Genomic DNA, 25,719 nt, shown 5'->3' with positions numbered 1-25,719 from the left:
AAATCTTAATAACAGGCACCATTGATAACTGTTACAGCTGTTTATTGTAGCCTAGGACCAAAGTACAGTAAATTACCAAAATCCAGAGGTCCGTTTGTAACTAGGGGTCGTATGTAAGTCAGGTGATCTTAAGTAGGGGACCGCCTGTATTTGGGGAAAAAATATTTTTTCTCATTTTTCCTCCTCTAAAACCTAGGTGCGTCTTATGGTCCAGTGCGTCTTATACAGGCGGTCCTCTACTTAAGGACACCCGACTTACAGACAAGCCATAGTTACAGACAGACCCCTCTGACCTCTATAGTATAGCATTCAAAAAGCTTCACCAGTCTCAGGCAGGGGCGTCTCTAGGTCAAAAGATCCGGGGCTCTTGCCCCGGATCTTTTGGCTGGAGCCCCGGATCTCCCCTGTGCATCCTCCTCTCTCTCATCACGATCTCCACAGATCGTGATGAGAAGGAGTGCAGTCACTGCTTTCCCCAGCAGGAGCTGCAGCCTCCGGAGGAATAATTCTCTGAAGGACCTGTGATGATGTCATGGTCACATGACCTGCCGGGGAAACACACAGTGAACACATAGACCTGCATCATTAAATAAGTGGGGCTGTGTGGGGGCACATTAGCTACTGTGGGTGCTGTGTGGGGGACATTACCTACTGGGGGGGCTGTGTGGGGGCACATTAGCTACTGGGGGGGCTGTGTGGGGGCACATTAGCTACTGGGGGGGCTGTGTGGGGGCACATTAGCTACTGGGGGGGCTGTGTGGGGGACATTACCTACTGGGGGGGCTGTGTGGGGGCACATTACCTACTGGGGGGGCTGTGTGGGGGCACATTAGCTACTGGAGGGGCTGTGTGGGGGCACATTAGCTACTGCGGGGGCTGTGTGGGGGCACATTAGCTACTGGGGGGGCTGTGTGGGGGCACATTAGCTACTGGGGGGGCTGTGTGGGGGCACATTAGCTACTGGGGGGGCTGTGTGGGGGCACATTAGCTACTGGGGGGGCTGTGTGGGGGCACATTAGCTACTGGGGGGGCTGTGTGGGGGCACATTAGCTACTGGGGGGCTGTGTGGGGGCACATTAGCTACTGTGGGTGCTGTGTGGGGGCACATTAGCTACTGTGGGTGCTGTGTGGGGGCACATTAGCTATTGGGGGGGCTGTGTGGGGGCACATTAGCTACTGGGGGGGGCTGTGTGGGGGCACATTACCTACTGGGGGGGGCTGTGTGGGGGCACATTACCTACTGGGGGGGGCTGTGTGGGGGCACATTAGCTACTGGGGGGGCTGTGTGGGGGCACATTACCTACTGGGGGGGCTGTGTGGGGCACATTAGCTACTGGGGGGGGGCTGTGTGGGGGAACATTAGCTACTGGAGAGTCTGTGTGGGGGCACATTAGCTACTGGAGGGTCTGTGTGGGGGCACATTAGCTACTGGAGGGTCTGTGTGGGGGCACATTAGCTACTGAGGCGGCTGTGTGGGGGCACATTAGCTACTGGGGGGGCTGTGTGGGGGCACATTAGCTACTGTGGGGGGCTGTGTGGGGGCACATTAGCTACTGTGGGGGGCTGTGTGGGGGCACATTAGCTACTGTGGGTGCTGTGTGGGGGCACATTACCTACTGGGGGGGGCTGTGTGGGGGCACATTACCTACTGGGGGGGGCTGTGTGGGGGCACATTACCTACTGGGGGGGCTGTGTGGGGGCACATTAGCTACTGAGGGGGCTGTGTGGGGGCACATTAGCTACTGGAGGGGCTGTGTGGGGGCACATTAGCTACTGGGGGGGCTGTGTGGGGGCACATTAGCTACTGGAGGGTCTGTGTGGGGGCACATTAGCTACTGGAGCGTCTGTGTGGGGGCACATTAGCTACTGGAGCGTCTGTGTGGGGGCACATTAGCTACTGAGGGGGCTGTGTGGGGGCACATTAGCTACTGAGGGGGGGGGGCTGTGTGGGGGCACATTAGGTACTGGGGGGGCTGTGTGGGGGCACATTAGCTACTGTGGGGGCTGTGTGGGGGCACATTACTTACTGGGGGGCTGTGGGGGCACATTACTTACTGTGGGGCTGTGTGGGGGACATAAAATATACAGTTTCGACATACAAATTCAACTTAAGAACAAACCTCCGGACCCTATCTTGCACGTAACCCGGGGACTGCCTGTAGTCAGAAAAATATGGTAAATTGACTGTAATGAAGCTTTATTGATAATCCCTGCTCCAATTACAGCAAAAAAAAAAAATGAAACTTCAATTTTCACTGGGGCAAAAAAAAAAGTATAGTTTACATACAAATTCAACTTAAGTACAAACCTATGGAACCTACCTTGTATTTAACCCAGGAACTGCCTATATATATATATATATATATATATATATATATATATATATATATATTACTGGGGGAAATGCAACATTTACTGCAATAAAAAAATTTGTGGGGAGGGACCCCACCACCATTCCACCGGCCCTGCATCCTTGACACTAATACCTGGGATAGGAAAAGCTGCAATTAAACTACTTAGACACGGTGGTCAAAATGGACCCCCATCAGCACCGCACAGATGCAATCGTGGCATACAAATGGTGTCACATGGCAGCCCAGGGTCTATCGAAGGACGCCAGGGAGTGACAGCCTAACAGAATGCCAGTAACCTACAGAATGTCAGCAACCTACAGTATAATGCACTGCACTACATAAGTAGTGCAGTGCATTATACAAGAGTTTAAGTGGAAATCATGTAATAAATTAGAAAAAAAACATCAGATTTATGCTCATTTTTAAATATACTATATAGAAAGGGTTATTAAAAGTTTATCAATATGACAAAATTGTGCTATTAAAAACTTTTAAAAACAACACCCCATACAACTATAATGACAAAAATGACAAAAAAATGGCCTGGTCATTAAGGTGGAGAACAGGTGCAGAGATAAGGTATTAAACAAAAGTTTACATGCTGTTGTTATTTTGTTCACTTGTAAACAACAAATGGGAATAATAAGTAGTACTGTTATATTACAAATTAGAAAGCCAAGCAGATAAGATCAGGCTCACAGAATCACCTTACCGGAGGTGGGGGATTTGCAACGATCTTCTGAGGTTGTGGTAGTCTCACTTATGTCACATAGACCAGCTGTAACATGAAAAAAATTAATTAAGGATTTGCCCTATAAATCATCTGAATCATTAAAAAAGATCTACACCTAATACCTTAGTATTATGTCGTTATTGAATTCCTGGAGATGTTTATATGCATGTAAGATTTAATACAATGAAAAAAAAACACTCGAAAAATAAAATTACAAATTTAGCCTGTGATATTGTGAAAATTTCACATATCACATTCAGAGCTGTGCTAGATAGGAATAGATGCAAAAGGTCAAAGAACTGTCCTTCTGGTGATAACACAAGATGACTGCAGCAGAGTAAGCGCCCGCAAAAGGAAAGATACATTGTCACTTTGTATTTTGTGCTAAGATGACTGTGCTCCATGGCATGTGGCAAACTGACAGCCAGACTTCAAATGTGCCAAGGGGAAAGTTCTTAGTTTTTTCTTAGGGCAGCTATGACAAGCAAAGGTTAAATAGACTCCCTCACCAAGGACAGATGCATTTCTATTAAGCCACTCATACACAAGTGTCTCATACATTATATGTTATTTTAAAAAAATAAAAAAGTGTCTCTCTAGCTTAAACAAGTGAACTTTTACACTACAAAATTCATATACCGTATATACTCGTGTATAAGCTGAGTTTTTCAGCACAAAAATGTTTTAATTCTGGGCTGACTGTATACTACTGGGGGCAGGCTGTGGTGGCTTTATACTACTGGTGGCAGGCTGTATACTACTCGGGGCAGGCTGGGGTGGCTGTATACTACTGGAGGCAAGCTGTATGTTACTGGGGGGCAGGCTGTATGCTACTGGGGGGCAGGCTGGGGTGGCTGTATACTACTGGGGGCAGGCTGGGGTGGCTGTTTACTACTGGGGGCAGGCTGGGGTGGCTGTATACTACTGGGGGCAGGCTGGGGTGGCTGTATACTACTGGGGGCAGGCTGTATACTACTGGGGGCAGGCTGTATACTACTGGGGGCAGGCTGTATACTACTCGGGGAAGGCTGTGTACTACTCGGGGAAGGCTGTATACTACTCGGGGAAGGCTGTATACTACTCGGGGAAGGCTGTATACTACTCGGGGAAGGCTGTATACTACTCGGGGTACGCTGGGGTGGCTGTATACTACTGGGGGCACGCTGTATACTACTGGGGGCACGCTGTATACTACTGGAGGCAGGCTGTATAATACTGAGGGCAGGCTGTATGCTACTGGGGACAGGCGGGGGTGGCTGTATACTACTGGGGCAGGCTGGGGTGGATGTATACTACTGGGGGCATGCTGGGGTGGCTGTATACTACTGGTGGCATGCTGGGGTGGCTGTATACTACTGGGGGCAGGCTGGGGTGGCTGTATACTACTGGGGGCAGGCTGGGGTGGCTGTATACTACTGGGGGCAGGCTGGGGTGGCTGTATACTACTGGGGGCATGCTGGGGTGGCTGTATACTACTGGGGGCATGCTGGGGTGGCTGTATACTACTGGGGGCACGCTGTATACTACTGGGGGCACGCTGTATACTACTGGGGGCACGCTGTATACTACTTGAGGCAGGCTGGGGTGGCTGTATACTACTGGGGGAAGGCTGTATACTACTCGGGGAAGGCTGGAGTGGCTGTATACTACTGGGGGCACGCTGGGGTGGCTGTATACTGCAGGGGGCAGGCTGTATATTATAGGGGGCTGGCTGGCTATATACTGGGGGGGTCTGTGACCAATGCATTTCCCACCCACGGCTTATACTCGAGTCAATAGGTTTTCCCAGTTTTTGGTCGTAAAATTAGGGGTATCGGCTTATACTCAAGTCGGCTTATACTCGAGTATATACAATAAGTTAACAAAGAGAAGCGTACAGTTGGCACATGTGTACCACTGAACCATACACACTTTATTATGGACACATTAGACTAGAAAAAGGAAAAATCAAACATTAATATTGTAGAACACCCATATTATTCAGGTAACACACACAGTATTGTTTTTAGTGCTTTACTGTAAGACGATGACTTACATATGTTAGAAGAGCGCAGTTTTTTCACAGACTCAGAATATAAACTAGAAAGGCCGCACATGCAAGAAGCCACAGACAGCACACCTTGGTGAAGCAATGAAAAAAGGAAAAGACAGACCAGAACAGTACAAGGAACATGAAAAAAAATAAACTTCAAAAGATAAATGTCATCTTCATACAAACATAATGAAAGAACAGAAAAAGACGAAATTAAAATAAGTAGTGTGAAGAATTATGGGAAAGCTGCTCCTTCTTGCACTTTTTGGAAAAACTCACTTTAGGTAGAATAAGGTTTATGTTTTTTATATAAACATTTAAAACAGCTGCCTAAATACAAACGTTTAAAATGTATGGAATTCTCTTTATTGATTCTTTATTAAAACATTTGGACTAGTCTCTGGAAAAATACATATATTTCAGGAATTGGCCAGTAGAGTGGACAAGTGTAATGGTCTTAAGTCAGAATGTTCTGTATTGAACTTGTTTATGTACTTTGAGCCTGAGAAAGTTTGTCCGGACACAGTTTAAATAGTGCCACATAACTGGATGGAGACAAATCATCAGTCTGCCAATTTTTTAAACAGCTAACCTTTCTACATCCTTAGTATTGTTTGGATGCGTCCTCAGAAGTGCATAAATAACAAAGAGATGCGATTACACCGGCAGAATCCCCCCCCCCCATGACAGTACATGACATTAAAGTTGCTGTAATATGACGTATGTTTTGTGTCTGATCTCAAATTCAGCATTCATAAAAATACTAAAATATTAAGCCTTAAACATACAGCATACGTAATGGGGCCTCTATAAACCATTCTCCTTGGCAACTACTGTATATACTCGAGCATAAGCCGAGACCCCTAATTTTAACTCGTTTACGACCACCCGCTGACGCCTAAAGTTAAAATTAAAATCTTTAGACGTCGCTTCAGTTTTCTGCTGCTCCCCTGCGCTATTCGCAGGAGCAGGACCAGAATCAGAGGCACCCAGAGACCCTAGGGAGAAGGGAGATGCGGTTCGTTACCGCTTCTCCCTTCTCCGCTCCTCAGGCATCATGCTGAATGTATAGAGGAGCTGAGCCGCTGCAGGCGCCAGCTCCATAGACTCGGTGTTCGCGTGACCACCGGGTCTAAAGGGGTTAATCAGAGCTACTGGGTCTAATTAGACTCAATACAGCTGTGAGACGAGTCCCCAGTGACAGGTGGTCATTTACCCTGTAACTGAGGCACTTACAGTTACAGGGGAAAACTTGTAAAAGCAAAAGAAATAAATAAAATGGAGTAAAATAAAAAAAAAGGTGAAAATGTCCCCCAGGGGTCTTTTATAGTCATTAGATTTAGACCAGCATGGTGGGGGTTAAAATGCTCACCACATCCCCAGATAAATTCTTTGAGGTGTCTAGTTTCCAAAATGGTGTATTTTTTCAGTTGTTTCTATTGCACTGGTACCTCACGGGCTCTGCGAACAGGACATGGCACTCCAACTCCAAAACGTGTGATAACTGAACTCTAAAAGCAAAATTTTGTTCTTTTCGTTCTCAGCTCTGCCCAGCTTGTGAATTATTGGCACATTTGTGGTATTGTCGTACTAGGGAAAACCCGCAGAGTGATTTTTGGGGTGTTTGTCTAAAGAGACATGAATTGGGCACAATATATTGGGCACTAAAATGCAATTTTTGAGATAAAAATGCAATTTTTGCTATGCACCATTTACTTTGCATTAGATTTTCACCAGGATGTTGGGGGTTAAAATGTTCACCACAAGCCCAGATAAATTCTAATAGGTGTGTAGTTTCCTAAATGGTGACATCTTTGGGGGTTGTACTGTTACTTCAGGGGCTCTTTAAGAACACTGTGGCACCACAAAACATTTGTAGCCAAATTGGCCGCCAAAAATCCAAAAGCACTAATTCTGGACATCGCTGTGCGACGAAACAGCAGTTGACATCCACATGTCTTTTATTGCCGTACTCGGAAGAAGCAGGGCAATAATTTTGGGATGTATATTTACCTCAAATTCCTTCTGAATGTGTCCATCTAAAATTTTTCAATCCATATTTGTTTGCTTCCAGAGAAAGTATTAAAAGGTTAACAGAGTTCTCAAATGCTGATTTGAATAGTTTGATGTTAGATTCAGAAGGAAACTGAAAACCCGAATAGGAGAGCATCTTAGAAATATTAAAAAAAGGAATTCGATGATAAAAAACCCTAAAGGTATTTCATTCATGGCCATAGAACACATATCTCCCCATTGGAGAGGAGAGGAGAAATCCTTCTGGATTTTCCAGTTAAAAACACTATTACCACATGGCTTAAATGCCGATTTTGAAATTAAGTGTTTTCTTTAATTATTCATTAACATAATTACGGTCTCTCAGACATTATATGCTTTTTATATAGTCTTTTATCATGTTTTTTATTTGGATTTTTGTATCACTATATTAATGTATTCTGCACCGACACTTTAACAATACATCTTGCAGATGTTATCTATTTATTATATAGAGCATACAGCAATATATGTTCCACCTTTCTAAATTTAGCGCGTTGTATAGGTGACTATAAAAAATCACAACATATGCACGGCGGCCAGCCCCGGAAGAAGCCGCTATTTGCGAAACTGGAGTCGGATAGACAACGCCGAACGTGCATCATATATTACTTTTAAGGCCTGTTTTTAACGATTTTTTGTGAGTATAACATTAAAAATACCTTTTTCAAATAGAAGCTGTGCTGCACTATTGTCTCGTATCTCTTTCCACACGTATGATTGCGGATCAAGGCGGAACCAAAAGTGCTGTGACTGAGCTCCCAGTCGGAGGTAGAAGAAGTCTACACAGTCGCCCGCTACACACTGTAAGTGGAACTACGGGACTCTCGAGAACGCCGCAGAGCAAAGGGTACATAGAGACCTCGATGACCGTACCTTTCCACCTCATCTATTATCGGATCTAAGGTACTGTTTACTTGGATGTGCTTTCACATCGATTTTGACATTTTATTCCTGAAAGACATGGATGCAGAGGGGAAAAACCTTTAGACTATTTTGACCATAAGGAATATCGGACCCCCATTCCTTCCCTTCTCTCTTTGCACCGTCATTTCTAGGCAACTGGTTTGACTTCTTTTTCCAATTATTGTTAAGTTTTTAGCATATGTATGCTGCCTCTTTCCTACTATAGAATGCTAGAGGCAACAATTTAACACCATGGTTATAAAAATAAACAAATGCCATGATCGTTATTGTTCTCCTGTTACAAACCAACGATTTACTTGTTCTTCATAATTTACTCTACCATCTCACCAATGAAATTTAGTAATAACACAAAATCAACTCTCGTCTCAGATTCATACCGTATTGTTGGGTAGTTTTTAGCACAAACATCCAGGATGTTTCTCTATTCATTATAAAAAAAATCTATATGATCCCCCCCCCCCAATTGGTCTTTTTACCTTTTCTATTCCCTTTCATGTAAAGAAGCTCACATTTCCTTGGTGTATTTCCCTAGAATGTTTTGATGCAGCATGTATGTTTGTCGAATTAGTATTTTTAATGTCTGATAAATGTTTTCTAATACATGTTTTGAGAGAATTTATTGTGCACCCTATGTATTGCTTGTGACAATACCGCCGCACACTAGACACAGTGAATGTCCACACTTGTGGTTGCCTGGAAAATGCAACCAGTTATAATTTGTCTGATCATTATCGGTGCTTGTAAATAGACTGGGAGAGATGAACCCCTTAAGGACACAGCCAGTTTATAGCTTAAAGCTCAGCCCCATTTTTTGTATTCTAAATTTGCGTCTCTTTAAATCAGCGGTTCTCAACCTGTGGGTCGCGACCCCAGCGGGGGTCGAACGACCAAATCACAGGGGTCGCCTAAAGCCATCGGAAAAACCTCATTTCCGATGGCTTTAGGTGCTGAGAAGCCGCACTATGTAATCTGCAGCGCTATTCAGCTGGAACGCAAGCCATTATGGACGTGCGTTCCAAACTGAATATATGCGCGCATGTGCAGATGTCATCACTCGTCTGGCACGCCCCACACACCACTGACAGTAACAGTTCAATACACGGGTCCAGCACTTGCTGCGTCCGCCCATTGATGACGTCAGCAAGAGCCGGACTACGTCGCATTACACTTCTACAAGTGGTGATCCGAGAGAAGTTTGCTGCAGCTATTAGAGGAGGACAGAAACGAGCCGAGACAGCCTGAAATTCTAATAAGGTTCACAATGTACAATTACACACACAATACTGTATTCACACGATAGGGGGGATGTATATATATGGCCACAAGCTTTTGGCCGTACATACGTCCCCCACATGTCATACATAAGCCCCCCCCCTCCCCCATGTGCGGCACCATCCAGCAACGTACACGGGGAAGAAATAGGACCTATCTTTCCCTGTGTTACAGCGTCGTGCATCACAATGGATAGGGGTCACCACTTCTCTCCATAATGGGGAACATATCGGTGGGCGTACGTTTGCCTGAATGTAGACGAATTCAGACAAACATATGGCCGCCGGGCACCATGGAGAGGAGGAGGGGTGACCCCTCCATAGGAATGCACAGCGCCGTAACACGGGGAAAGACAGGACTTGTCCTATCTTTTCCCCGTGCGGTACCGTATCGCTCTGTACGCCCTTTACCTGCCTATGGGGTATGTATGTCTGCAGGCTTGCAGCCGTACGTACGTACCCCTACGGTCGTGTGCATGAGGCCTAAGTGTAAGGTGCTTTGTGTGTAATCACTACACAGTACACAAAGCACCATACATTTACACAGTGTGAACTTCATTGGTCTTATACTATAAGAGACCACTATAAGATGTAGTTCAGACTGTTCCCCAATGATGTTTCCGACACATCTTTCTCTCCAATTTAAGTCAATGGGAGGCTGCGGCCGATACTTTTCAAATATAGAGCATGTTGCTTATTTTTCCATTCTAGGGTTTTTCCTAGCACGGAAAAATTTAAGCAACATGCTCTATATATCTGAGTCTTCTCCGGTCTCCGTTTGACTTGAATAGGAGAGACGTGCATCAGAACTTAATTTCTGCCGTACAAAGGATCTCTCTTCTGCTGAATTCATGGGTCTCCCATTGAAGTTTAATCACCAGAGGCGACAGGGCTTTTTTACTATGAGAACTGTCTGTGGAATAGCCTGCCTCAGGCGCTGGTCACAGCAGGGACAGCAGAGAGCTTCAAGAAAGGCCTAGATGCCTTTTTACACCTAAATAACATTGATGGTTATGTTATATATAATTTTTTCCCATGAGTCTCTTCCTCATCCAATCCCTTCCCTGCCTTGGTTGAAATTGATGGACATGTCTTTTGTCAAACATATAAACTATGATACTATGAGATTGTGGATTCCACTGCAGAAATCACTACTTCGTAGTGTGAAAGCGCCCTGAAAGATGCCATGCTGTGCAGAAACTGCAATGTATCCTATGATGTAGTTCACACTGTTTTATATAGAAAACTTGCCACAATTCTGGAAAAAACAGATCCATTAGTTAAGCATGTGAATATGGCCCCCTGGTCATAGTAACAAGCGTTGAATAGAACAGAGGGGCACATGTATCATAGTTTTTCGGCTGCCACTTTTTCAAGTTTCCTGAAGTTGGCTACTTAATCATTGCAATGTATCTTAAGTTTTTCCCCTTTGTGATGCATGTGATGAGTTGCCTGTTTAGTCTCACTTTTGCTACTTTTTGTGGTGTGCAACTTTTTTGTCCCAAACAGTAGTTTACCAAAAGTAAGTCTGGGTCTAGCGTGCTCTGTTTTGCGACTTATTCTTATTAAGAATGGGACAATTCCAAGCCCAAAAGATGCTCAAGTTTAACAAACATCTGGTCTACGAAGATACATACGGCAACTGCATTATAATCTTGAGGCCGCTAACTTTGGTGCGCTGCTTGATTCTGCACGCAAAAAGTAGCACAAAAAGTCTCACAAAACAAAGAAAAGAAATCAAAAAGGAGTGATACATGTCCCCACAGTGAATAGTAAATAATAGGAAACTTTAATAAACTCTTCAGATGCGACCAACTTTTATTTTTTCCTTAGCAAACCGTCTCATGACAATGGATCGCGGAGACAAGAATATTAGGAAAAGAAAATACACTGAGGATTTCTTGCAGTATGGTTTTACCTCAATAATTACAGCAGGAATTGAGAAACCACAATGTGTTATTTGTTGTGAAGTTCTATCAGCTGAATCTATGAAGCCGAACAAACTAAAACGCCATTTTGATAGTAAGCATCCAAGCTTTGCTGGCAAGAATATCGACTATTTTAGAAGCAAAGCTGATGGACTCAAGAAATCTAGATTTGACACTGGGGGCCAGTACCACAAACACAATGTGGCAGCTGTTGAAGCGTCATATTTGGTGGCACTCAGAATCGCCAGAGCTATGAAACCTCACACCAGGTTTTACTGTTGCCAGCTGCAAAAGACATAATTCGAGTGATGATTGGAAATGAATATGTTCAGAAATTGAATGCAATTTCCTTATCTAAAGACACTGTCCGCAGAAGAATAGAGGACATGTCTGGCGATATTCTTGATCAAGTGATCCAGAAAATTAAATCTGCACCACTACCCATTTTCAGTATCCAGCTGGATGAATCCACAGACGTGGCAAACTGTGCACAGTTATTGGTATATGCAAGGTATATTAATGATGGCGACTTTAAAGATGAGTTTCTTTTTTGCAAACCGCTTGAAACAACAACAACTGCACATGATGTTTTTGACACAGTTGGTGCTTTTCTAAAAGCGCATAACATCTCCTGGGAAAAGGTTTGCGGTGTTTGCACAGATGGTGCCCCCGCTATGTTAGGATGTCGCTCAGGATTTCAACGCTTGGTTCAAAATGAATCGCCAAAAGCAATCGGAACACACTGTATGATACATCGCCAAATATTAGCAACTAAGACACTGCCGCAAGATTTACAAGAAGTTATGAAAAGCGTCACAACATGTGTCAATATTGTTAAGTCAAGCGCCTTAAACAGTCGGTTGTTTGGGCAACTGTGCAACGAGCTAGATGTGCCGAACAATGCTCTGTTGTTCCACATTGAAGTCAGATGGTTGTCAAGAGGAAAAGTTTTAAAATGCGTCTTTGAGCTTCGTGATGAACTGAAAACATTTTTTTAATCAGAAAGGAAGACCTCAATTCGAAGCACTTTTTAGTGATAAAACTGAGCTGCTGAAAATAGCTTACTTGGTGGACATCTTTGTCATCTTGAATGACTTAAATTTATCCCTGCAAGGAACAAATGCAACGTGCCTCGATTTGTCTGAAAAAATTAGATCATTCCAAATGAAACTTCAGCTGTGGATAAATAAATTGGATACAAATAAAATTTACATGTTTCCTACATTATCTGCCTTCTTTGAGGAACACGACATTGAACCAGACAAAAAAATTAAGATGATCACTTCCGTGAAAGAACATTTGCACATGCTTGCAGATGAAATTTCATCATACTTTCCTAATCTACCTGACACCCCATTTGCACTTGCCAGAAGTCCATTCACAGTCAAAGTTGAAGATGTTCCGGAGACGGCGCAAGAAGAGTTCATTGACCTAATTAACAATGATGCAGCGAGAACAGATTTCTCTACTATGCCACTGACAACATTTTGGATAAAGTGTTTACAGTTATATCCTATTCTGTCTGAGACTGTGCTGCGTCTTCTTCTTCCTTTTCCAACGACATATCTTTGCGGAACAGGGTTTTCCAGCTTGCTGGTAATCAAATCTAAATACCGAAGTAGACTTGCTGTGGAAAATGATCTCCGCTGTGCCCTTGCAAAGACTGACCCAAGAATTTCTGAATTGGTAAGCAAGAAGCAACCACAACCATCTCACTGAATTCGGCAGCATTCCGTTTCAAAATATTGCACTGTTTACTGTTATATTACTGTTGTTATATTTAAACCCATGCTGTGCCATGGTGAAATGTTATATTTTTGGAATTGTTGTTGTATTTAACCCCTTAACGACTTGGCCTTTTTTAGTTTTTTCACTTCCATTTTTCACACCCCACCTTCAAAAATCTATAACTTTTTTATTTTTCCACATAAAGAGCTCTGTTATGGCTTATTTTCTGCGTAACAAATTGCACTTCGTAGTGACGGTATTTAATATTCCATGGCGCGTACTGGGAAGCGGGAAAAAAATTCCAAATGCAGTGAAAATGGTGAAAAAACACATTTGCGACGTTTTCTTGTGGGCTTGGATTTCACAGCTTTCACTCTGCGTCCCAAATGACAGGTCTACTTTATTCTTTGGGTTGCTACGATCACAGGGATACCACATTTGTACAGGTTTTATAATGTTTTCATACATTTAAAAAAATTAAAACCTCCTGTACAAAAATTTTTTTTTTGATTTTGCCATCTTCTGGCGCTAATAACTTTTTCATACTTTGGTGTACGGAGCTGAGGGTGGTGTCATTTTTTGCGACTTTTGATGGTGTTTTCATTACTATAATTTTTGGGACTGTGCGACCTTTTGATCACTTTTTATTAATTTTTTTATATTTTCCAAAATGGCAAAAAAATGTCATTTTTGACTTTGGACGCTATTTTCCGTTACGGGGTTAAACGCAGTGAAAAACCGTTATTATATTTTGATAGATCGGACATTTTCGGACGCGGTGATACCTAATGTGTTTATGATTTTTACTGTTTATTAATATTAATATCAGTTCTAGGGAAAGGGGGGTGATTTGAATTTTTAGGTTTTTTTAATATAATTTTTTTTTTTTAAACTTTTTTTTACTTTCACTTTAACTATTTTTCAGACTCCCTAGGGTACTTTAACCCTAGGTTGTCTGATCGATCCTACCATATACTGCCATACTGCAATATGGCAGTATATGGGGATTTTACTCCTCATTCATTACAATGTGCTGATAGCACATTGTAATGAATAGGTTAAAACGAGACAGCTTCGGGCCTTCGTGAGGCCCGATGCTGTCATGGCAACGGATCACCGCTCCCCGTGACGTCATCGGGGAGCGGAGATCCGCGCCAAGATGGCGGCGCCCATGCGGCGCCATCTTTTTGAAGCCTCCGGCAGCATTGCCGGAGGCGATCGCAGTGAAAGCACCCGCGATCGGTGCTAGCACCGATCGCGGGTGTTACCGGTAAGCCTTTGCTGCAATATGCAGCAAAGACTTACCGGCTATGGAGAGGGCTCGGCCCGCGAGCCCTCTCCATGCACCGGGACCCGGCGCGCGCCGTACTAGTACGGCGCGCGTCGGGAAGGGGTTAAACCCAAGCTATGTCATGGTGAAATGTTATTTATTGCAATAAGTAATAAATATTTCTCAACATATAATTAAATATTGATTAATCACCATGTTTAAATTATGTTTGATTTGTATCACTGAGCATACATAGTGCATATCAGGTATTTACATTTCGAATCATAAATGTAGCAAAATTACAGTTTTTAAGTAGCCACCACAATTATTTTTTGGTTTGGGGTCACCGCAACATGAGGAACTATATTGCGGGGTCACGGCATTAGAAAGGTTGAGAACCACTGCTTTAAATGGTTATAACTTTTGAACACCGTTACTTATCAAAAACTATTCTGAGATTGTTTTTATCCTCACATGTTGTACATCATTTTATTGGTAAATTTTGGCTGATAAGTTTTGTGTTCATTTACAAAAAATAAAAGAAAAATGTAGAATTTTTTTGAAAAATTTGCCATTTTCGAATTTCAAAATCCTTGCGTTTTCAGGCAAATAGATTTATCACCTTAATAAATTGCTGAATAACATTTCCCATATGTCTACTTTACATTTTCATCATTTTTGAAATGTCTGGATAATTTATTTTGATGTCAAGTGGCTTACAAATCGAATATCAGTTTTCCATATGTTCAGAATTGACTATTTTAGGGTTAAATACGGTTGTGAATGAAATTTTACAAATTTAACATCAAAACCCCCCTATATAATCAACCCATTTTCAAATCTGCACCCCTCAACCTATTAGAAACAGCTTTTAGGAAGATTGTTAACCCCTTAAGATCTTCATAGTGATTGAATCAAAATGAAATTTAGAATGGTCAAATTTTATCGGTTATACGTTCATTTAGCCTTAAAATTTACACATTTCGAAAAGATAAAAAGAGAAGACCCACTTTACAGTTTGTTATGCAATTTCTCCCGAGTACAGAGACCCCCCCCACATGTGGCCATTTCTTGTTTTATGGGTGCACAACAAGGCGCAGGAGGGAAGGCTGGACCTGCAGCTGCCAGGATTTTAGTTTCCTCATTGGCCCCTTTTGTGGGCAATAAAGTTTTAGCTTTTTCGTTATTGGGGCCTTGTGATGGCATTTTTTTTTTTTTTGCGGGATGAGATGCTTTTTCCAATGTTACCATTTTGGGATTGGATCCCCTATTGTTGAAAATTTGGGAAAAGTATCAATTCTGTACCGGATTTTTTACATTTTTTTCTTTTTTTCTTTTGGTGTTCACCGTTTAGCCTAATAATCATGTTATCTTTATTCTATGGGTCGATACGATTACGGGGATACCAGGCGAATATTTTTTTCTTACATTTTACTAAATTTGCCATATAAAACACTAATGTGGGGAAAAATCTAAATTTTTTCCTTCCCGTCTTCCAAGTGGCATAACATTTTTACTTTTTTGGCTATGGAGCTGGTTGATGGCTTGTTTTTTTGCAGGATATGTTTATTACATTTTTTGTGGGATTCAATAGGTAAAAATCATAATTTTTTGCGGATTTTTAAAAGTTTTTTTTTAGCGGTGTTCATTCTGTGGGTTCAATAATTATTTAATTTTATTATACCGGTTGTTACGGACGCGGTGATACTATGTATGTGGGGTTTGTGTTATGATTTAATTTTTTTTATGTTATATGTCTCTTTATATGTTATGGGGATTATGGGCATTTTTATTGATTTATTTTTTATTTTTTTTATTGAAAAACATTTTTTTTAACTTTTTTTTTACTATTTCTACTATGGGACATGAACAAGCAACCTGATTGGACCCTAGGGCTGTCATAGCAACGATCGGCACCCTGTGAAGACTGTGCGGGGGGGGGGGGGTCGTGGGCGAAAGACTTTCGGAAGGCATGTTAAATGCTGTGGTTGCACTGACCGCCACATTTAACGGGTTAGACATCCGCAATCGGGGGCCCAATCCAACTGCGGGAATTACACTATGTATCCCGATGCCGATTCGCCCTCGATCCAGAGCTGAGCTGGCATCAGCACCACGACAGATATATCCGTCGCAGAGTGGGAAGGGGCTAAAGGCCCAATTGAATTGTGGGTGCCTTTTAAGAGATATATCTGACTCCATTTACTTAGCGCGAAACGGCCTGTCGCCTTGCCGCATGTCGGCGTCCTGTACCGCCTGTGTATGTTTGAATAAACCTTGAAGAGTCTCCGGTGAGTGCCGCGGTCTTTCTTTTCTTCATCTACCTGCGATAGCTGCACTTCTACACTGAGCACCCCCGTTGTCTTCACGTTCCTGCAGTGGATGCCAGTCACAAGACTCCAACTTTGCTGTGGTCCAATCACGCGTGGAATTATAAGGTGCATGAGAGCAGTGCCAATGCCCCTTTTACTTCTATTGTCACTTTAAATTTTTATCCTGCTCCAAAATTAGGCAAAAGCATTTTAATAATGTTTTATAATAATTATTTTAATAATGTAGTTGAATTGGTTGCTTTAAGTTGTAATGAAAGATATAGGCTTATCATTACTGTTACTACTATTATCAAATCTGTACATCCTTATATCCATCTTATATAAAAGGTTATTCCTTTGACCTTCGCAATTTTGGTTTTTGCTGAAAATAAAACATTTTGTTTATATTTACTTTGATTACTAGTACGGCGCGCGCCGGGTCCGGGTGCATGGAGAGGGCTCGCGGGCCGAGCCCTCTCCATAGCCGGTAAGTCTTTGCTGCATATTGCAGCAAAGGCTTACCGGTAACACCCGCGATCGGTGCTAGCACCGATCACGGGTGCGTTCACTGCGATCGCCGCCGGCAATGCTGCCGGAGGCTTCAGAAATCTTGCCGCGGATCATCGCTCCCCGATGACGTCACGGGGAGCGGTGATCCGTTGCCATGACAGCTTCGGGTCTCACGGAGGCCCGAAGATGTCTTGTTTTAACACATTCATTACAATGTGCTATCACATATTGCAGTATGGCAGTATATGGTAGAATCGATCAGACAACCTAGGGTTAAAGTACCCTAGGGAGTCTGAAAAATAGTAAAAGTAAAAAAAAGTTAAAAAAAAAAAATTATAATAAAAAAACCTAAAAATTCAAATCACCCCCCTTTCCCTAGAACTGATATTAATATTAATAAACAGTAAAAATCATAAACACATTAGGTATCGCCGCGTCCGAAAATGTCCGATCTATCAAAATATAATAACGGTTTTTCGCTGCGTTTAACCCCGTAACGGAAAATAGCGTTCAAAGTCAAAAATGAAATTTTTTTGCCATTTTGGAAAATATAAAAAAATTGATAAAAAGTGATCAAAAGGTCGCACAGTCCTAAAAATGATAGCAATGAAAACGCCATCAAAAGTCGCAATAAATGACACCACCCACAGCTCCGTACACCAAAGTATGAAAAAGTTATTGCCGCCAGAAGATGACAAAATTAAAAAAAAAAAAATTTGTACAGGTGGTTTTAATTTTTTTAAATGTATGAAAACATTATAAAACCTATACAAATTTGGTATCCACAAAATCGTAGCAACCCAAAGAATAAAATAGACATGTCATTTGGGGCGCACAGTGAAAGCTGTAAAATCCAAGCCCACAAGAAAACGTCGCAAATGTGTTTTTTCACCATTTTCACTGAATTTGGAATTTTTTTCCCGCTTCCCATTACGCACCACAGAATATTAAATACCATCACTACGAAGTGCAATTTGTTACGCAGAAAATAAGCCATAACAGAGTTCTTTATGTGGAAAAATAAAAAAGTTATAGATTTCCCTTACGTCCCCATGACGGCCCACCTGGAGGATGACCCCTTGACCTCTGTAGGGACAGGAAGCAGAGAAGTTAAAAGGCCCCACCCCGGCATCCGTACTCCAGTGTCTTCCTGTCCCTACACAGGGCAGGGAGCAGAGATAGATCTCTCCTCACGGGCCTCCTCCAGGGGGGCAGTGGGGGGAGCACAAGTCTGCAGGCACGGGCCGACCCTTACCCTGCCAGTTCCCGGACCTCGCCTCGGCGCATCGCGCGTCCTCCCTGGCTCCATAGGGAACTGTTGTGCCGGCTCTACCCCCGACTCCGCGTAGTTCCAGGGTACCCGGAAGTCGGAGCGCGCGTGGTGGCTCCGGTCACGTGCTCCGACGCTTCGTTGGTGAACTTCCGGTCGCACCGGAAGTGACGATTGGAGTCTCTGATTGGCCGAGGCCGGATCACGTGCTGCGGCACACGAATTACAGGACTTCCGGTCGCACCGGAAGTGACGTTTGGGGGCTCGGCGGCGCCAAAATTTAAAAGGTTGGTCGCAGGTAGTCACTCTGACTCTGAGGTCTAGATCGCCTACCACTACGCCGATAAGGTACTGTACACTAGGCTGATGTGTTAATGTACTTGATGCTGCATATATTGTACTGCTGTATGTGAATAAGCCCCCCTTACCTATGATTATAGGACCCATGGAAGTATCTATCTTTTCTAGCGAGGTCCTGGCCATGGAATCTTCTGTATCAGATCCCCTGTCTACAGGCCCTGTGAGTGTCTTAAAGATTAATGGGGCAGGGGCTCTATTCATATATATGTTATATCCCCTGTAAATACTAAGCTGTCACTTATCTCTTGGCAGGAGCCGAAAGAGAAAGTGAGGAGCAAAGATCCCTCTAAAGATGGGAAGAAATCAGCCTATCGTAAATGCAACATGTGCAATACAAGGCTTAATTCTAATTATAAAAAACCAGTATGCAAGGAATGTCTGGATAACCTTCTAAAAGAAGAGCGAACAGGCTTTAGGGAAGAGATACGTGCTTTCATTAAAGAAGAAGTCCATTCTTCTGTAGCCTCCTCCATAGCCTCACTTAGCCTCCCTGGGCCCCCACCCAAAAGGGCCTTAATTTGTGCCTCAGAATCAGACCCTGACTCAGAGGATAATTCCTCCTTCAAGGATTCTCTAGAATTGGAGCCATCCACTTCTCTATCCGCTTCAAAAATGGAATCCAGATATCTGTTTTCCTCTGACGACTTAGACCAATTGCTTAAAGCCATTCGTGATACTCTAAAAATTGAAGAAGTGGAAGAAGCTAGATCCATTCAGGATGAGCTGTTTGGTATCCTTAGATCCCAGAAAAAAAGAGTATTCCCCATTAATGATACTCTCAAACAACTCATTCAGGAAGAGTGGAGAGATCCAGAAAAGAGGATTTCTGTGTCTAAGGAATTCAGGAATCGTCTATTATTTGACGAAAATGATACTAAATTCTGGAATTCACCTCCCAAGGTTGATGTCCAGGTAACAAAATTAACAAAGCCCACTGACCTGCCCTTTGAAGACTCTATCCAGCTAAAAGATCCTATGGATAGGAAAGCTGACTGTTTACTTAAAAAAGCTTGGGAGTCTGCTATGCTTAATCTAAAAGCGAATGTAGCCACTACCTCGGTTGCCCGTACGATGTACTTCTGGCTATCTGAGCTGGAAAATCACATTAGGGAAGGCACTCCCAGAGAACTCCTGTTAGAGACTCTTCCAACTTTAAAGTCGGCTACTGCCTTTATTGCCGATGCATCTGGTGAATCCGTCAGGTTCTCTGCAAAAGAAGGAGCATTGTCCATTGCAACTAGAAGAGCGCTATGGCTAAGGCAATGGTGTGGGGATTTCAGGTCAAAGTCCAAACTTTGCAGCATTCCATTTGAGGGAGAATTTGTGTTTGGTCCTGAACTTGACTCTATTCTGGAGAAGGCGGCGGACAAAAAGAAAGGGTTTCCTGAGGTTAAAAAACCACCCAGAAAACAGCCCTTTCAGGACTTTAGAGATCGAAAAAATTCATACAGAGGCAAAGGCAAGCAAGGGCGCTGGAGCCATCCGAAAGGAGGTAGAGGTAGAGGCTTCCTCCTCAGCTCCAGTAATTCCACCTCATTTGGGAGACAATGACGCCAGAGTGGGAGGAAGGTTACTAGGGTTCCTTGCACGATGGTCCCAGATCACATCCAACCCTTGGATTCTGGACATAATAAAGCAAGGGTACAAGCTAGAATTAACATCTCTTCCTCCCCAAAAGTTTATCCTGACCAGGCTGGGGTCTCAAAAGTTGACTGCTTTAATTTTTCAGGAAGTCCAGAAACTCATTCAGATGGATGTAGTTACACCTGTTCCAGAAGAAAAGTGGAAGGGCGGTCACTTCTCCCCCTTGTTCCTCATCCAAAAGCCAAATGGATCCCACAGGATGATTTGCAACCTCAAAGGTTTGAACCAGCATCTCTTGTACAGGAAGTTCAAGATGGAGTCAATAAAGTCTGCAGTAACACTGATCCATCCAGGAGCCTACATGTGCACGATAGACCTGAAGGATGCGTATTACCACGTCCCTATCTACCTTCCGTCTCAAAAGGTTTTGAGGTTTGCAATAGTCTCACCACAGGGGAAGAAACTATGCTTCCAATACAGGTCTCTACCCTTCGGGATAGCATCAGCGCCAAGAGTGTTTTCAAAAATCATCATAGAGGTCGTAGCCTTCTTAAGAACACATCAAGTCCTGGTCGTTCCATACCTGGACGACTTACTCATAATAGCGAAAAATCGAGAAGAACTTATTCTACACCGAGACTTTACAATCCAAACGCTACAGAATCTGGGATGGATTATAAACTGGGAGAAGTCTGCCTTGCATCCGGATACTCAGATCCTTTTCCTGGGAACCCTCCTGGACTCTGTGAACCAGAAATCTTATCTTCCCAGAGAAAAGTCAGAACGCCTGGTAGGTCAGGTCAACGTTTTTCTCCATCGCCAGAGATGCTCGATCAGAGATGCTATGAAGCTCCTGGGGCAGTTAACATCTTGCATCCAGTGTGTCCAGTGGGCACAGAACCATACGAGAGTCCTGCAAGGTTGGATACTACAATCATGGGACAAAGATCCCCTACATCTGGACAATTGCATCAGCATTACTCCTGCGGTCAAACAGTCCTTAGTGTGGTGGACCATTCCTACACACCTACAGAGGGGAGTTCCATGGCATCCTTGGCCCCTATCTATAGTCCAGACAGATGCAAGTCAAAAGGGCTGGGGTGCGAACATAGCAGGGTCCTTCTTCCAGGGAAGTTGGCCTCCTCATATCCAAAGAATGTCGTCCAACTATCGAGAACTGAGGGCAGTCCTGGAAACCCTGAAGACAGCCAGTCATCTTCTGGTGGGACAACACGTGAAAGTCCTATCGGACAACTCAACGACAATAGCCTACCTACAGCATCAAGGGGGTACAAGATCTCCAGACCTTTCAGACCTCTCGAGCGAAATATTCTCATGGGCAGAATTGAACATCAAGTCTCTATCAGCAGTTCATCTGAGAGGGAAGGACAACAAGGTGGCAGATTTTCTGAGCAGGAAAAAACTAGACCACAACGAATGGTGTCTGAACCAAAAAGTATTCCAGCTTCTAACCCAGATGTGGGGAATACCTGTAGTGGATCTGTTTGCCACCAGGGAAAATACGAAAGCGGAACTTTTCTACTCTCTCAGTTATTCAGAGACCACCTCGAAGTTAGATGCATTCAGCCACAAGTGGGACGCTCCTCTGGCATATGCCTTTCCTCCTCTGCCTATAATTGCAAGAGTTCTCCGGAAAATTCAAAGAGACGAATCCAAGGTCATTCTCATTGTTCCCTTCTGGCCCAAAAAGAGCTGGTTTCCGCTCCTAAAGAAGATGGCTCTAGCAGAACCTCTAATGCTACCCATTCAGGAAGATCTCCTCCATCAAGGGCCGCTTTTTCATCCGAAGCCACAGGATCTCAAGCTCTCGGCCTGGATCCTGAAAGGAGCTTTTTGAGGGCAAAAGGCCTTTCGGACAAGGTAATCTCTACTCTACAATCCAGTAGAAAACCAGTTACCTCAGCTATATACCTGAAGATATGGAAGAAGTTTATTTCTTTCTGTGGTCCAGCAGTTCCCAATCAATCTTCTCCTAATATCTTACAGATCTTAGAATTCCTGCAAGCTGGGTTCGACATGGGCCTTAAGACTAGTACCCTTAAAGTCCAGATTGCAGCACTAAGTGTATTCTTTGATTCATCCCTGGCGGATCATAGATGGATAAAGAGGTTTGTAAAAGCAACTGTCCGAATCAGGCCCTCAGTGAAACCTTCAGTAGCTCCCTGGGACTTATCCTTAGTGCTAAATTTTCTTACTGGACCTCAGTTTGAACCAATTGAATCTGTAAGCCTTAGAAACCTTACCTTGAAAACTGCCTTCTTAATTGCAATCACTACTGCAAGAAGGATTGGCGAGATTCAGGCTCTATCTATAAATGAACCTTATTGTTTAATTTCAGATGACAGGATCATTTTAACGCTTGACCCAAACTTTGTCCCCAAGGTTTGCACAGCTTTCCACCGAAACCAGGAAGTGGTCCTACCTTCATTTTGCCAGAATCCAAGAGCCGCTAAGGAAATCAGCTGGCATTCCCTGGATGTAAGAAGAATAGTACTCAGGTACATAGAAGTCTCTAAGAGCTGGCGGAAGGACTCTAATATTCTTCTCCAATTCCAAGGGAAAAACAAAGGGAAGAAGGCCTCAAAATCGTCCTTATCCAGATGGATAAAAACCGTCATCAAAGAGGCTTATGAGGCTCTGAAAATGGCTGTGCCAGATACCATAAAAGCCCATTCCACAAGAGCGATGGCTACCTCCTGGGCTGAAAGAAGAGGAGCCACAATTGAGCAGATATGTAAAGCGGCTACCTGGTCTTCTTCACTTACCTTCGCTAAACATTATAGATTGGACATTCCGAATAACATGGACCTTTCCTTTGGGAGAAAGATACTACAGGCCGTAGTCCCTCCCTAAAAAATAATTCATCTGGTATATCTCCAGGTGGGCCGTCATGGGGACGTAAGGGAAAAAGTGAATTAGTCTTACCGGTAATTCCATTTCCTTAGTCCACCATGACGGCCCATATATTTTTTCCCACCCTAGATATGTCATTTAATGTATTTAAAATCTTGCTTGATTTAATTGTTTGTGCATATTAACAGGCAATAAATCGGGTTGCATCCAAGCCGGTGTAGTTATTTGGTAGACACTGGAGTACGGATGCCGGGGTGGGGCCTTTTAACTTCTCTGCTTCCTGTCCCTACAGAGGTCAAGGGGTCATCCTCCAGGTGGGCCGTCATGGTGGACTAAGGAAATGGAATTACCGGTAAGACTAATTCACTTTTTTTGAAGGTGGGGAGTGAAAAATGGAAGTGAAAAAACTAAAAAAGGCCAAGTCGTTAAGGGGTTAAATACTGTATCTGTACAGCTATTACTATGGAGTCGGATAAGTTCTCCATATGGAATATTCACTATTACATGTCTTAAATGACACATGTGGCAAAAATATGGAATTAGACTTACCGGTAATTCGGTTTCCACTAGTGACCATGACGGCCCCCACCTGGAGGATGCTCCTATATCCTGTAGGGACAGGAAGTGCAAGAGATTAAAAGCTCCTCCCTAGCACCCAACACCAGTGTCTACCAAAGTACCACCGGGAAGGATGCAAGTGCAAAAAAATCTTAATAGAACCATCTCCAAGAAAGAAGAAAGGGAGGGAAATAATGGGGGGCCGTCATGGTCACTAGTGGAAACCGAATTACCGGTAAGTCTAATTCCATATTTCCACCACGTTCCATGACGGCCCCCACCTGGAGACTTACCAGATTACCCCATTATTTGGGAGGGACCACCGCCTGCAGGATTTTCCTGCCGAATGCCAGGTCCTCCTGGGAGGCAATATCCAAGCGATAGTGCTTTGCAAAGGTCGAGGAACTTGACCACGTTGCTGCTCGGCATATTTGGTCCAGAGATGCACCCCTTTTTTCGGCCCATGATGTTGCCATGGCCCTAGTGGAATGGGCTTTAATATCCCCCGGAAGGGAAGTGTCTGCGGTCTTGTAGCAGAGAGATATGGTGGATTTAATCCATCTGGCTAAGGTTGCTTTTGAAGCTTTTAACCCTCTATTCTTTCCCCCAAAGTTGACTAATAAACTGGAATCTTTACACCACTCTTTTGTTGCTTCTAAGTAAAAGAGAACACATCTCCTAACATCTAAAGTCTGCCACTTCTTTTCCCGTTCAGATTTAGGATTAGCACAAAAAGAGGGAAGAATAATTTCCTGTCTACGGTGAAATTCAGACACAACTTTAGGGAGGAAGAGGGGATCTAGTTTGAGAATTATCTTGTCATCTAAAATTCTTAGAAAGGGTTCTCTGCGTGAGAGGGCCTGGATTTCGCCCAGTCTGCGTGCTGTGGTAATTGATATCAGGAAGATTGTTTTAAATGTGAGGATTTTCATGTTTGCAGAATCCAGAGGCTCAAAGGGGGGCTCTGTGAGAATATTTAGGACCAGAGAAAGATCCCAAGAGGGGACTGGGTTGTGTATATGCGGTTTAATACGAGAACAGCCCTTAATGAATCTTTTGATCCATCTGTGATCTGCTAAAGGGAAGTCAAAATATAAACTTAAGGCCGAAATTTGGACCTTAAGGGTGCTTGGTTTAAGACCTAGAGAAAAACCAGCCTGTAAAAAATCTAAAATTTGACTTAAGTTTGGATTTTCTGGAGAAGGAGGATAATCCCCGCACCATGTACAGAATTTTTTCCAGATCTTGGCATAAATTGCGTTTCCTGCTTGCTTGAATAGTGTCAATCACTTCGGTAGAAAGGCCTTTGGTCATTAGGTATGCCCTCTCAGGATCCAGGCCGTGAGCTTTAGATGTCGCACGTCTTGATGATACAGTGGACCCTGTAGAAGAAGATCCTGACGATAAGGTAGATGAACAGGATTATCTATAGCTAGTTCCTGAATAACCGGAAACCAACTTCTTTTTGGCCAGTATGGAGCAATAAGAATCAATAATACCCGTTCTGTTCTTAATTTCTGTAAGATTTTGGGAATTAGGGGTATGGGAGGGAAGGCATAGACTAACCCCGACCCCCATGTATGACTGAAGGCATCTAACCCCGTAGGAGAGCCCCTATGGTCTAAAGAAAAATATTTAGGGGATTTATTATTTAGATGGGTTGCGAAAAGATCTAAGGTTGGAGTCCCCCAGATATGACAGATTTCCCTAAAAGTTTGCGGGTTTAGTGACCATTCATGGGGATCTAATGTAACCCGGCTTAAGAAGTCTGCTTCTATATTTTCTGTACCTTTGAGATGGACAGCTGAGAGGGATAGAAAATGTGTTTCTGCCCACCTAAAAATTTGATGTGATAACTCTGACAAAAATTTAGACTTTGTGCCCCCTTGTCTGCGCAGATAAGCTACTGTAGTAGTGTTATCAGAAAGGATTTTTATGTGTTGATTTTTTATATAC

The 25,719-nt window shown here is 43.3% G+C and overlaps 1 protein-coding gene across 4 annotated transcripts in view; it reads right to left on the bottom strand.

Annotated features, from left to right (window-relative positions):
• Window positions 1-25,719, bottom strand: part of STXBP5 (syntaxin binding protein 5) — a 468,111-nt gene that overhangs the window by 76,712 nt on the left and 365,680 nt on the right. For all 4 annotated transcript variants that reach the window (XM_072140931.1, XM_072140932.1, XM_072140933.1 and 1 more), the window contains one exon: window positions 3,067-3,132. In XM_072140931.1, coding sequence (XP_071997032.1) covers window positions 3,067-3,132 — 66 coding nt within the window. The remainder of the gene's footprint in view (window positions 1-3,066; window positions 3,133-25,719) is intronic.

Source organism: Engystomops pustulosus, chromosome 3 (assembly GCF_040894005.1).
Source record: "Engystomops pustulosus chromosome 3, aEngPut4.maternal, whole genome shotgun sequence".
NCBI lineage: Eukaryota > Metazoa > Chordata > Amphibia > Anura > Leptodactylidae > Engystomops > Engystomops pustulosus.
The sequence above is the reverse complement of the archived record's forward strand: the minus strand, read 5'-3'. Positions and strand labels throughout refer to the sequence as shown.